At 35.6% G+C, this 14281-nt stretch overlaps 1 protein-coding gene across 1 annotated transcript; it reads right to left on the bottom strand.

Moving 5' to 3' along the window:
• Positions 1 to 12873: 12873 nt before the first annotated feature.
• LOC107959962 (uncharacterized) lies at positions 12874 to 13464 on the bottom strand. The gene has a single exon (XM_016896147.1). The coding sequence runs from the start codon at positions 13462 to 13464 to the stop codon at positions 12874 to 12876; it is 591 nt and encodes a 196-aa protein (XP_016751636.1).
• Between the last annotated feature and the right edge of the window lie 817 nt (positions 13465 to 14281).

The raw sequence follows: 14281 nt of genomic DNA on the forward strand, positions 1-14281 counted from the left end.
TCCTTTCCATAGATTGCCACAAAGGCTTCTGTTTTCCTAGATTGCCACAAAGGTGTCCATTTTCATATATTGTCACAAAGGTCTCCATTTTCATATATTGTCACAAAGGTGTCCATTTTCATAAATTTCCACAAAGGTGTCCATTTTCATACATTTTCACGATAGAGATTTGCCTAACTCACATTATGTGAGGTTTACCACTCATCGTCTTGAGTCACGCAGGAACCCCTATTAGGTAATAACCTTTCTTTATATCTTTTATATGTTTCCTTAACCCATTAGTTATGGTCTTACACAATATGGTGCTAAGGACTTTTCTTTTCAAAGAATCGTGTTTAAAGTCCCGACGGACCCCATTAGACGACTCCACCAAGGTGAATAGACTCAAGCTTACTTAACAAAACTTCATGCAATGACCTCATTTAAGACTTAACGTATTTCCAAACGATTCATCTCATACATTCCAAAATTATTCATACAACCTTGTTTCACTATCAGAACATCCAACACATGCTCAACTTAGTATGTACTATACAGACTGCACATACAAGACTCGTTTATTGATCATACTACAACATCATCTTTCTATCATACTTACCTAACTTCAGAATCATAGTGTGACTACTTTCTATAGAAGCATCTTGAATAATACTATACATGCAAGAATCGGCTTAACAACTTATTTGAATAGCATAGATAATAGCTTCAACTCTGGATAAATCATTAAAAAAGGGATTTCAGTGACCTCTACCTTATAAAATAGAAAACCACCACTAAAACCCATTCAAAATAGCCCTTACTGTCATCTTATATTTAGAAAACCCCTACACAAGGCCTTACTTTTTCATACGCTCAAACATTTCTACTTGTATGGCCTTAAGACTTACCTTGACATAGAGAAATCACCGATAAAATTTAAGGTTTACCGATCCATCCTAAGGGAATGCTTTTATTTTTCTCCGTTCTTAATTCTCAATGCTTTGTAAAGACAAGAAGAGAACTCTCCATGTTTCAACTTGAAGACCTATTGAAATAGTCCAAGTCTTTATTAGAACTTGACAAATTTCACATCACTACTAACTTGTCTTATCAAAGGTCTAATGTAATAGTCCGATTTAGAACATAGTCAAAATAGTAGTTTCGGGACCACAAATTTGAGTCAAAAAATAATTTAATATTATTTTTTGTGCTTATAATATGTGAATTGACATGTGTGAAAGTTTCGTATGAAAATTTAATCATTGGTGTGTTTAATTTGATAAAAGGACCTAATCGCATAAAATGTAAAAGTTGCTTGTTATATGTTAGAAGTGTCTGTTTGATATGGATTATAAATTGTGAGGTCCATATGTGGTTATTTGACCATTGAAAGTTTGAATGGATGTATATGCCAAAGGTTAGTGGAATTTAAATGTGTATATTAAGGTTATTATGGTAAAATGTATATTATGTTAATATTAATTAAACAAAACATGAAATTAGTTCATTTCATGTTCATAGTTGTCGAAAATCATAAGGAAAGAAAAAGAAAAAGAATAGCTAGGGGTCAGAACTTGTGATTTTGATTAAGGTATTAGTTTTGTTCTGTTTTCAATAATTTTTACGTTTTTGTGATCGTTGCTTAGTGTTCTATCAAGCCCATGCTTAAATTTCTGATTTTGATGATGGTTTTGAAATATTTCATTGATGTAATTGTGAGCTTTATGAATTTAGATGATAGTAAATGAAAGATATGTGTTGGGTTAGTATATTTTATCTTTGGATTTTTGACGAATTTGAGTAAAATGGGCTAAATTGTGAAAATTGTAAATTTAGGGACTAAAATGAGAAATAAAAGAAATATGTGGACTTGTATGAACACTATGAGAATTCGGCTAGGCATGTGTGCAAAGAAATTATGTGTATTTTGTAATTTTTGTGATTAGGGACTAAATTGTCAAAATGTGAAAATATAAGGACTAATTTGTAAAATTCCCTAAATATGTGTTTTTGGATTGATTTGAATGATTTGGTGAATAAAATAATTAAATTTGAATTTATATAGATCAAGAACCAAAGAAAACAGAATTAGATCGGGAAAAGTCGAAAGTCGTCGAATAGCCGTTCGTTTCTGTTCCTACCTGTGACACCCCTAATTTGACCCTAGTCGGGAAGTGGTTTCGGGACCGCTAAACCGAGTTGCAGAAATAATTGAATATAATATTTTATGTCTATTATATGTATATATGCATGTGTGAAAATTTCATGTTTGAATTTTGTTAATTGTAAGTGAATTTTATTAAATAGGACTTATGTGAGAAAATTTAGAAATGTGCTAGGCAAATGTGAAGTAGCCTATTAATGCATGTTATGAAAATGATGGGTTTGCATGTCAAATTACCCAAAATTTGAGCTAGTGGCCGGCCATGCTATGGGTGGAAACATGTTGGGAACATGTTGGCTTAGTGTGTTATGTTAGAAAGAATAAATAAAGGGTTAGTAATTAAGTAATGAAAAGGGAGGGGTGATGAAAACAAAGTTGTCTCATCCATCCCCCCCATTTGCCGTAACTAGACAAAGAAAAGAAAAGAAAAAAAAGGGTGTTCATCCTTTAACACCTTGGCCGAAAATTTGAAGGAGGAAGGAAGAAGAAAGGTTGAAGAGATTCGGGCATGCATGTAACTAGACTAAGGTATGTTTGATGATGTTCCATGAGATGCATGCATGTTTTAGTTGTTAGTTTGAGTTCTACCTAGCCCATGGTCTAAATCTTGCTATGTGATGAAGATGATATTCGGCCATGGGTGTTGTCTTTCTTGGTTGGTGTTTTGATGTTGTGGTGATGAGGCATGAAGATGATTGAGCTTGAGTGTTTAATAAAAAGGTTTGGATGTGAGAGTGTGTGAGGAGTAGAAATGAGGAGTCTTAGCAACTTCATGAAGGTTCGGCCATGGTACTTCAATATTGCACTTGTGTTTAACCCTAGGATTAATTAGTTATATGGTTAGTATGGGTATGGGTGACCGAATATGAGAGCATGAATAGATGGAGAGTTTGGTGAATCGATATGTGGTAAATGTTAAGTGTTAAATGAGATAGAAATGATAGATTAATGTTGCACATTCGGCTATAGTTAGGCATGTTGATGATCTTATCTTGACTTAGATAATTAGGCATAAAAGGGTGGTAATGAGGTTGAGGTTGTTGAATGGTTAGTTGGGTAACAAATGAAGCATTCGGCCATCACTTGGGAGGTTATGTGATGTTGAGTTTAAAATTAGCAAAGGTGATTACCGAATGTCCAAGTATGCATATGCATGTGTGATTAGATTATTGATAGTATGGTAATTGCATGAGGTTATTAGCCGAATAGCTAAGAACATAAAGTAGCAAGATGAAAATTTTACCATGTCGTTTCGTATGTCATAAAATCATTAAAATGTGGATACCAATATATGTAGCAAAGCGGTTAAATGAGTTAATTTATTTGTTTTAGCTCAAGACTCTAAAGGAGAGGCGTCCAACAAGGGAAAGGAAAAAGTGATCGAATAGCCGCCGAAATTATTCGACCACATCCGAGGTAAGTTTTAAGTGATTAAAAGTTGAGTAAATTTAATTATAATAGGACATGATGAGTTGATTTAATAAGATATGATGTGGCCATGATATGTTCTAAGCTCAAATGGTAAGTTCTTAAGTGTTTGAGCTTGGGAATTCAAGGGTAATTTGAAATAGTCTGCTTAGGACAGCAGCAGTAACGTGACTTTAGAAAATCACCATAAATTTATGGATTTGAATTAGAGGCTGAATGAGACATGAAATTAAAGCTTAATGAGTCTAGTTTCTTATAAAAGAAACCATGTAAGCAAAGGAATTTCCGATAATGAGATACTTAAAGTTGTGTGAGACAGCGCAGAATGACACTGTAATCCTCTATTCTGTTTTTAGAAAATCATTATAAATTGTACAAAAATGGTTATAAGATAAAATTTATATGCTTAGACTCCTTAATGAGTCTAGTTTCAAATGACATCAAATACAACACATTTTGAATTCAGTAAAATGAGGAATTTGATTCGTAGTGAAGAGTGGTCAGATTAGTCAAACAGTGAAACAGGGGAAACTTTAAGAAAAATCTGGTATTGATTGGCCAAACATAAAATTATTGAAATTTTATGGATGGAAGATATACGAGTCTATATTCAGGAAAAATTAACGGAAAGTGATTTGGAGTTTTGTAGCTCCAGTTATAAATAATTTAGTGACTATTGCTCAGGAAAAATAGCTTGTGCTGAATTTGAGATTATGTTGTGAACCTTGATAAACTTGTTTTAGTTGCTCATAAGCTATTGATTAAACCCATACTTGAATTCTAAATCGTGATATTGTAAGTTTATGAGTATTCGAATATGAAATGATAGTAAGGCCTAATGGCCGATGTGATGAATGTGAAAGTGTATATATGTGATAAGGCCTAATGGCCGATGTGATGAATGTGAAAGTGTATATATATGTGATAAGGCCTAATGGCCGATGTGATGAATGTGAAAGTGTATATGTGTGATAAGGCCTAATAGCCGATGCGATGAATGTGAAAGTGTATATATGTGATAAGGCCTAATAGCCGATGTGATGAATGTTAAAGTGTATATATGTGATAAGGCCTAATGGCCGATGTGATGAATGTGAAAGTGTATATATATGTGATAAGGCCTAATGGCCGATGTGATGAATGTGAAAGTGTATATGTGTGATAAGGCCTAATAGCCGATGCGATGAATGTGAAAGTGTATATATGTGATAAGGCCTAATAGCCGATGCGATGAATGTTAAAGTGTATATATGTGATAAGGCCTAATGGCCGATGTGATGAATGTGAAAGTGTATATATGTAATAAGGCCTAATGGCCGATGTGATGAATGTGAAAGTGTATATATGTGATAAGGCCTAATGGCCGATGTGATGAATGTGAAAGTGTATATATGTGATAAGGCCTAATGGCCGATGTGATGAATGTGAAAGTGTATATATGTGACAGAGCCGAGTGGCCAACGTGATGGATGTGAAAGTGCATAAATGTGATAAGTCCCGAAGGGCATTTGTGTCAGTACTATATCCGGGTTAAAACCCCGCAGGCTTTATGCGAGAATATTATCACTGATTAATGTCCGTAAGCTTCGTGCTCGTACTATATCCGAGCTCTAAAGACCCGATGACTACGTGTGGGAATTTTGTCCGGGTAAGACCCGATAACTTCGTGTGGAGATTATGTCCGGGTAAGACTTCGTAATAAGAATTGCTTATAAATATATTCAATGCGAAAGGTTAAACAGGTATGTACTCCAAGTTTATATGTGAGCTTGATTTGCATTAAATCATAAGGTAGTTATGTGATGCATACGAGAGCAATCTATGAGACTATTCCTATGATTATGTGACATCGGATCAGTGTGAGAGGTGATGTGAAATCATACGATATATCTATGTCACATGAGCTCACTTTTATGTGAAAGTTTATCTGCCTATTGTATATGATGAGATGTGCACATTCGGTAAAGGGATGGTATGCCCGAAGGAAGAGTGAAATAAAAATACGAACAACTACGTTATAATTTGATTGTTATCTGTTGACACTGCTTAAAACTTACTAAGCATTGTAATGCTTACTCCATTTACTCTGTTTCCTCTGTTTTATAGATCTCATTGCGAAGCTACAGGCTCGGGGATTGTCAGCAACTAGTCATACTATCACTATCCACTGTTTGGTACTGCTATGTTTTGGATTATCTTATGGCATGTATAAAATAGACTAGTGGCGGAAGAATATTTTGGTTAATGTATATAGTCATGCGAAAATGGCTTATATATGTTTGAGCATAATGTTATAATCATTTGGTATGGAATGGTTAATCACTATCATAATTTGTGCTATTTATGCTAAAGGGCTAGTTGAATCATGGAAACTATGAAATAGGTAAAGTCTACCTTAAAGGCAGATGCTGGCAGCAGCAGTGATGTAGATTTGGGAAAATCACTAAAAATAGTAGGATTGGAATTAAATAATGAATAAATTATGTAAACGAACCTTGATGAATATATTTTCATAGGAAAGTAACAAAACGATCATATGGACAGTATGTTAAGAGATATTTAGGTTCTCGTGAGACAGGGCCAGAACGGTTTCTGGATTCCCTGTTCCAGCTTTGGAAATTCATTATAAATTAAAAAGGGATAATTAGGAGTCATTCCATATATGTATAGATTCCTCTCTGAGTCTAGTTTCTATAGAAACAAACGGCATCAGTATTGAAGCTCTGTTCAGGGAGATATCCAAGTCGTAATGCGCAAAGGTCAGTGTAGTCGATCCCTGTAACATGGGAGACTTTGACTAATAAACTGTACTAATTGGCCTGACCAAAAATTCTAAAAAAAATATGTAGATGGGCATATGAGTCTAGGTTCAGGGAAAATTTACGGAACTGGATTTCGAGTTTCAGAACTCAAGATATGATTTTTAAAGCGACTAGTACGCAGACTGGCAGCTTGTCTGGGAATTTTTTTTTAAGTGGTTTGAAGTCTGTTAACACCTCGTGTTCGACTCCGGCGACGGCCTCGGGTTCGGGGTTTTACACTACCCGTACGAGGTAAGTCTATATACAAAAAATATATTTGAAATGGTTTATGTATGCTTATATGTTATTGAACAATGATGAATGGCTTTATGCCTTGAATATGAGATATCCGAGAAAGTATCGACAAAGTTCCGACATCCGAAAAGCCCAGTACGAACCTTAGGAATAGTTAGGATACATATGTCATGACATAGGATCCGATAAGTGTAAGACCACGTCTGGGACGTTGGAATCGTATTTGATTTCGTGTAAGACCCTGTCTGGGATAGTGGCATCGATATTTAATTACATGTAATACCACGTCTGGGATGTTAGCATTGTACGAGCTTTCTGAGCTATCCGCATATCTTTATGATTCGAACGGTTCAACGGGCTTTCCGAGAAATGAATGAATATATGAGATGTGTATTCGATTCAGGTATGTTTGAAATGTATATCATATTTGATGTTGAAAGGTAAGTATATGTACCTTAGTGAACAAGTGATGATATGTGACAAATGTATGAGAAAATATGCAATATTTGCAAATGAATTGGAAATATGTGATATATATATGAATCATATGGTTGATGATAATATTTAGTTATGGATTATACGCAAATTGATGATGCTTATATGATTTAGATGATAAGTTTATTTGTATATGGCTTACTAAGCTTTTGAAAGCTTATTTTGTGTGTGTTTGCATTGTTTTATAGATATCGTAGCTATCGGGAGCTCGAGGTTCATCGAGGATCGTCACTACACTATCGAACTCTATTTTGGTACATTTTGAAAGTGTAAATATTATGGCATGTATAGTCTAGAAGTACTTTGATTATGTTTTGTGATGTATACATCTAGCCATGTGATTTGGCTTGATTATGGTTGTGTATATGAATGAGTTCTTGGTATGAAATATGTGATGCAATATGATCAATATGATATGTTTTGAATGGTAATAGAAATTGGTCATTTTGGGAAGTATTGGTATATGTTTATTTGAGAAAGTGGTAAGTTTTTGTCATGAGACTGAATGATATAAATTGAAGTATAGAAACATATGCTTTGGTATGATTTTGGTTTAGATTTGGTATGATTTAGATAGCGAATTGAGAATGGAATTTGTTGATAATGTAATGGCATGAATGATGTATTATTTGGTTGTAAAATGGTTGAGAATTTGGTATAAAATATTGTGAATTTGATGCTTGTAGGGAGGACCTTTAATGGGTGGCAAATTGGCCTTGTAAATGGCCTATTTTTGCCCACACGGGTAGAGACATGGGCGTGTGTCTCAGCCATGTTGCTCGAGGGACATTTCGAAATGAGCCTAGGAAAACCACACAGTCGCCCACACGGGCGTGTTCTAGGCTGTGTGGCCAAGTCAATTTCGACCACGGGATAGACACACGGGCGTGTGACTGGCCGTGTGACCCAAGTCAGTAGCCTCCCTAATTTTTACACGGCCTGGCACACGGGTGTGTCTTGTGACCTTGTGGACAAGTCAGTATGTATGCCCTGTTTTGACACGGCCTAGACACACGAGTGTGTCTAAAGCCGTGTGAGGCACACGGCCTATTCACACGGGCATGTGACTTGTACAACTTTGAAAAATGTTTAAGTTATCAAAAAAATTGTATGAGCTCGGTTTAGTCCCGACCTCTTCTTAATGCATGTTTTTGGTCTCGATGACCTATATAAAGGACTCTATTGTGATTTATGACAATGATTTTGAATGAAGTTTATGAATTGTTCGTAAAATGTTCTAATTAGTCTGGTAACGCCTTTAACCCTAGTCCGGAGACGGATACGGGTTAGGGGTGTTACATCTAACACTTCGAGAAAAATAATTGTGTACTTTCCCTTTCTCTTTTAACTATCTCAGTTCATGTTCGGTTAGTTCCTAACCATTTTACCTTATAACTCAACCTGTACAATATCACCGGGAAAATGGTGTACTACTTTTGACGTGGGTTGATACCTTTAGTATCTATTTACCTGACTACATCCTTCTTCCATCAAATTACAACAATTTGGAATAAAGCTATCAACATCTTGATCACACAATTGTGTCCGCCCCTATATAGGCCAAAAGGGGCACTTGGGCTATTACTAATTCACCAATTGTACTTATCAAAGACTATGCTAGACCTAGTGCCCTCCAAAACTGGGGCATTATAGGCTTGTTCAAAGAATTTTCATACTTAGTTAAAATTTATACTTAACACACACTCAAAAGTTACTCTGTATGCCTTACTTCTATAGACATCATTTGAACAATAAGGTTTCGCCAGGCGGGATGTTACAATCACCTTAATGAAGACCTCTATGTGGCCTAAACTAATTTGTAACCCACCATTCCATAGAATCTACATAGAACTTGAGCTTACACAGATCATAATAATATTTCGAATCTGATCTGGCATACCAATCTCGATAAGAGTATCATCAATAAAACTCCAATCGAGTTTGTCATAAGGCTTTTTTCCATATCAACTTTTATCACTAACCAACCTTTCTTCCCAGATTTATTACGCATAAAGTGAATTATCTCTTACGCTATAATAATATTATCCGTGATACATCTCCTTGGAACAAAACTTGATTGATTAGGGAGCACTCAATTAGGCATATAAGGTTTCAGTCGATTCAAAATCACCTTAGAAACAATTTTATATAACACTGTACATAGACTGATTGGCTGAAATTGATGAATATATTTTGGTTTCTCCTTTTTTGGGATAAGTACAAGTAGAGTTTTATTGATCCACCCTTCGAACTTGGTACCATCCATAATGCTTGTAACAAAGAAAGTATACTAAATGACTAGTTCTAATTCTACTAAAATACTACTACAAACACATCCTAATTTAGTAGACTAGGAATGGCAGGTTTTGTAGGGGTGACACAACATAATGAGCAGTTTCTGACCTGATTTATTCTTGCGACTAGGCATTCATCCCTTAATTCAACTATTTCCTTATTGGTTGTAAAGTTTTCAAATTCTTCATCTGTTTCCTAATCTTCTTCCATAGGTTTTCTTCCTTGATGTTGAGTCTATAGAACCTTGCATTGCAAAACTTGTGTTTTGACAACTTCTTTAGTCGTTCCTCCGAAATAAATGTTTTACTCTTTGACCATCGATGAGAAAAGATTGTCCCTCATTTTTAGTGAGTTTCATTGCAACATGAGGTGTTACTTGATTTATAATGTATGGTCTTGTCCATATTAATTTAAGTTTTCCGGGAAATAATTTTAATCTTAAATTGAACAAGAATACCTTCTATCCCAGTAAGAACTCTCATTTTTTTATTCTTTTAATTCTTTTAATTCAGAATTCTTTTAATTCTCTTTCTTGACCAGTTCAGGATCTAAATTCAATTCCTTTATTGTGAAATGTACTTTCTTTTCCACCTTGATTAACAAATAGTAGTTTTTCTCGTACACCAACTTGTAAGGAGACATGCCTGAGGGGGTTTTTTACGCCGTTCTATGAGCCTATAGTGCATCATCCAATCTTAGCCGCCAATCTTTTCTTTTCGGATTGATAGTTTTTTCCAGTACTTGCTTAATCTTTCAATTAGACACCTCTACTTGTCCATTAGCCTGAAGATGGTACGTTGTAGTTATTTCGTGTCTCACACTGTAATTGGCTAAGACAATTTTAAATTACTTGTTGCATAAGTGTGATCCTTTATCACTTACAAGAGCAAGAGGTGTTCCAAATCTTGCAAAAATATTTTTTCTTAAGAATTTGACCATTGACTTCATATCTTTTATACGTAGTGTTGTTGTCTCAACCCGTTTAAAAATGTAGCCTACAACTAACAAGATGTACTGATTTCCAAGGGAACTTGGGAAAGGTCCCATAAAATCAATTTCCCAAAGGTCAAATATTTTTACTTCAAGGATTCCTGTCTGTGGCATTTTATCCTTTTTAGATATACTTCTGGGCCTTTGACATCTATCACACCCCTGCACAAATTCGTAAGCATCTCTATTTATAGTTCGTCAATAAAATCCAAATTGCAATATTTTCTAGGTTGTTCTCTTTCTTGTAAGATGTCATTTCTTTCTTCCTCAACCATGCATTTTCGAACTAATTGATTGGCACTTTCCTGAAAAGCATATGGTTCTTTCCAAATAATTTTTTTTGACTCATGCATGATTCTCTTCTCCTATTGCCATTATCATTTTAAAAAAAAAATCATTTGGCAATATAATTCACATAATCCGCGTACTATGGTATCTTATTATACTTATACCTTTCTTTATTCATTTCTACCCTGAATAGCTGCTCACAATGAAGGTTTCTTTTATTTCTTTATAATTTTAACTTTCGTCTCATTTTCTATTCTAGAAAGATGATCTACAATTTGATTTTTTCGTTTCTTTTTGATCCAGCATCCACATATCAATCTTTTGAGGCAATAACACCCACCTAATTAATCTAGCATTTACTTCTTTTTTTCATAAGATATTTCAATGTAGACTGATCAGTGTAGACATAAACTCTATTTGCCACTAAATAAGGATGAATTTTTTCGCATGCAAACATAATAGCAAGAATTTCTTTTTCAATAGTAGTATAATTACATTATGATGAATTCAAGGTCTCACTTGCATAATGAATGGTGCAAAGTATGTTGTTCCTTTTCTACCCCAGTACTGCTCCTACAGCATAATCATTAGCATCGCACATTATAATAAAAGTTTTCGACCAATCAGTGATAATAATAATAATAGGTGCAAAAATAAGTTTTTCTTTTATTACCTCAATATCTTGGATGCACTCTTTATTAAATATGAAAGGTATTTCCTTCTAGAAAAGTTGATTCAACGATTTGGATATGTAATGGAAGTCTTTTATAAACTGCCTATAAAACCCAGCATGTCCCAAGAAATTTCGTACCCTCCGAACCATCGTGGGACTAGGAAGGTTCTTTATGACTTCAATTGTAACACCCCAAACCCGGCCTAGATGTTATGGCCGAACCCGGAGATGTCACAAGGAATAGGTTTTGGAAACGGTGTTGACTTACAACCATAAATATTTCAAAACTCGCATACATTTATAAAATTACTGAAAACACCAATTAGTTTGTTCATTTTTCACAAATCTATTACAGAGGAAGCTTTAAAACTGATATAATTCTGAAAATGTAACCGTGATTTTTGGAAAAACCTTTGTTTGCGTAAAATTGTCGTCTTTAAAGAAAATGTTTTATCGAAGCATGCACATTAACGAGAAAACGAAACCAAAACCAACAGTTAAACGTCCATATAATCCAGAGAGCCCCAAATTTTACAAACTCTCAATTGAAACCAAAACCTTAAATAAAACCAGGAAACAATAACGTTAAGTTGTTTATGGTCGTGTGGTCATCGCTGAGTCTCTGCCGCACCAAACCTCACGGCACCTAAGATTGACCAATATAAACCCTGAATTAGATGTTTAAAACCGAACTAAAGCAAACCCAGAATGAGCTATTCATCCATTAAGCAACCACCCCTTACCTTCGACCGAACAACGATGATTCCCACGAAACTAAGTCCCTAACAAGTGATTTTGAGTCCTTGAATCCTCCCCTAATCGTCAAAACGACAACCATTAATTATGAATTTTAACAAGTGAAATAGGATTACCTTACCTAAACTCACTGAATTAAATCGTGAACAATATTGAACAAAAAAGGAGCCACAGAAACCTCAAGACCCAATGATTAATTGGAAATATGGCTGAAAAAAAATAGAGAGGAAGACGAAAGAAAGAAAAAAAACGCAGAGGGAAGAGCAGTAGAGAAAAACATCAGTTTTAGGAAAACTGGGAAAAGAATTCAAACTGAACAGAATCAGCAATCTGATAACCTCCCTAATTTTCTTCCCATTAACCCACTAACTCACAACCACTACAATATTTCAGCTCCACCGAAACTCTATCAGAGGGCTGAGCAAAAATAACACCAACGCTCACTCAAGGATTCGAACACAGGACCTTAAACAAAACAATTCCCTTACCACTCGAACCAGCAGGCTCATTCTGATATGAATTTACTAGCAATTTAATATAAGCCCACTGATCAAGGATAAGGCCTGATCCAAAAATAAAAAAAATCACAAAGGTGAGACTTGAAGCCAAGACCTCATACACACACCCAAAACACTTAACCACTGAAGCAGATACACATTTGTGTCAAATTTTACAGAAGCATAAATAAATAATTCGGGGCGTTACAACTTTACCCCCTAAAAGAAATTTCAACCTCGAAATTTACCTGATCAGAACATATGAGAATACTGCTGACGCATTAAGTCCACAAGTTCCCATGTGGCCTCCTCAGCTCCATGATTCTGCCACAAAACCTTTACTAAAGGAATGAACTTCCTCCTCAGAACCTTAACATCTCGATCCAGAATCGGAACTGACTCCTCCTCAAAAGTCAAATCTGGCCTAACCTCATTCTCCTCAATAGCAACAACATGAGAAGGATCATACTGATACCGCCTCAACATCGAGACGTGGAAAACATCGTGGTTACAGTCTAACTCTAGAGGTAGCTCCAGCTGATAAGCAACCAGTCCTACACGTTTCAGAATCCGATATGGCCCGGCTGATAATCTCAGAACCTTCTTCCACTGAGAAACCTTAAGAAAAACGAATTCCCCCACAAAATACTCAATATCATGCCTCTTAAAATCTGCATAAGATTTCTCTCTATCAAAAGCTACTTTCAGACCATCCCAAATCAGTTTAACATTATCCTTGGTCTTAAAAACCAACTCAATACCCAAAACCCTACGTTCACCCAACTCAGTCCAACATAACGGTGTCTGACACTTACGACAATATAAAGCCTCGTAAGGTGCCATTTGGATACTAGACTGGAAACTGTTATTATAGACGAACTCAGCTAGCGGCAGATAGTCCTCCCAACTACCTCGAAAATTTATCACACAACTCCGAAGCATGTGTTTCAGTATCTGAATCACCCTCTTGGATTGACCATCGGTCTGAGGATGGAACGTAGTACAGAAGTCAATTCTCAACCCCAAAGCCTCGTGTAATTTCTTCCAAAACTGAAAAGTGAAGCGAGGATCTCTATAAAAAATAATTGAGATAGAAACCCTATGCAGTCTTACAATCTCTGAAATGTAGAGTTTCACTAACTTCTAGAAAGAAAAGTCTATCTGAACTGAAATAAAGTGAGTAGACTTGGTCAATCGATCCACGATAATTGAAACTAAATCCTTCCTAGTAGGTGTCAAGGACAACCTACTAACGAAGTCCATCGTCACACGTTCCTATTTCCATAAGGGACTCTTAACTGGCTGCAACAAACCCGAAGGCAACTGGTGCTCAGCCTTAACCTGCTGGCATGTTAGACATCGAGCCACAAAATTCGTAACCTCATGCTTCAAACTCGACCACCAGTACAACTCACAAAGATCGCGATACATCTTATTGCCACCATTATGCATAGCATAAGGGCTACTATGCACCTCCCTCAGAATAGACTGCCTCAAATCAGTATCATTCAGTACAAAGATCTGTCCTCAAAAACATAGAACACCATCATTATTCAGCCCAAAATCTGAAGTACTACCACTCTCAACCTGACGAAACTGCAAACCCAGAGGCTCATCCTCCAATTGTTTATCTCGAATATGCTCCACTCGAGTCGGCTTA

Source organism: Gossypium hirsutum, chromosome A11 (assembly GCF_007990345.1).
Source record: "Gossypium hirsutum isolate 1008001.06 chromosome A11, Gossypium_hirsutum_v2.1, whole genome shotgun sequence".
Taxonomy (NCBI): Eukaryota; Viridiplantae; Streptophyta; class Magnoliopsida; order Malvales; family Malvaceae; genus Gossypium; species Gossypium hirsutum.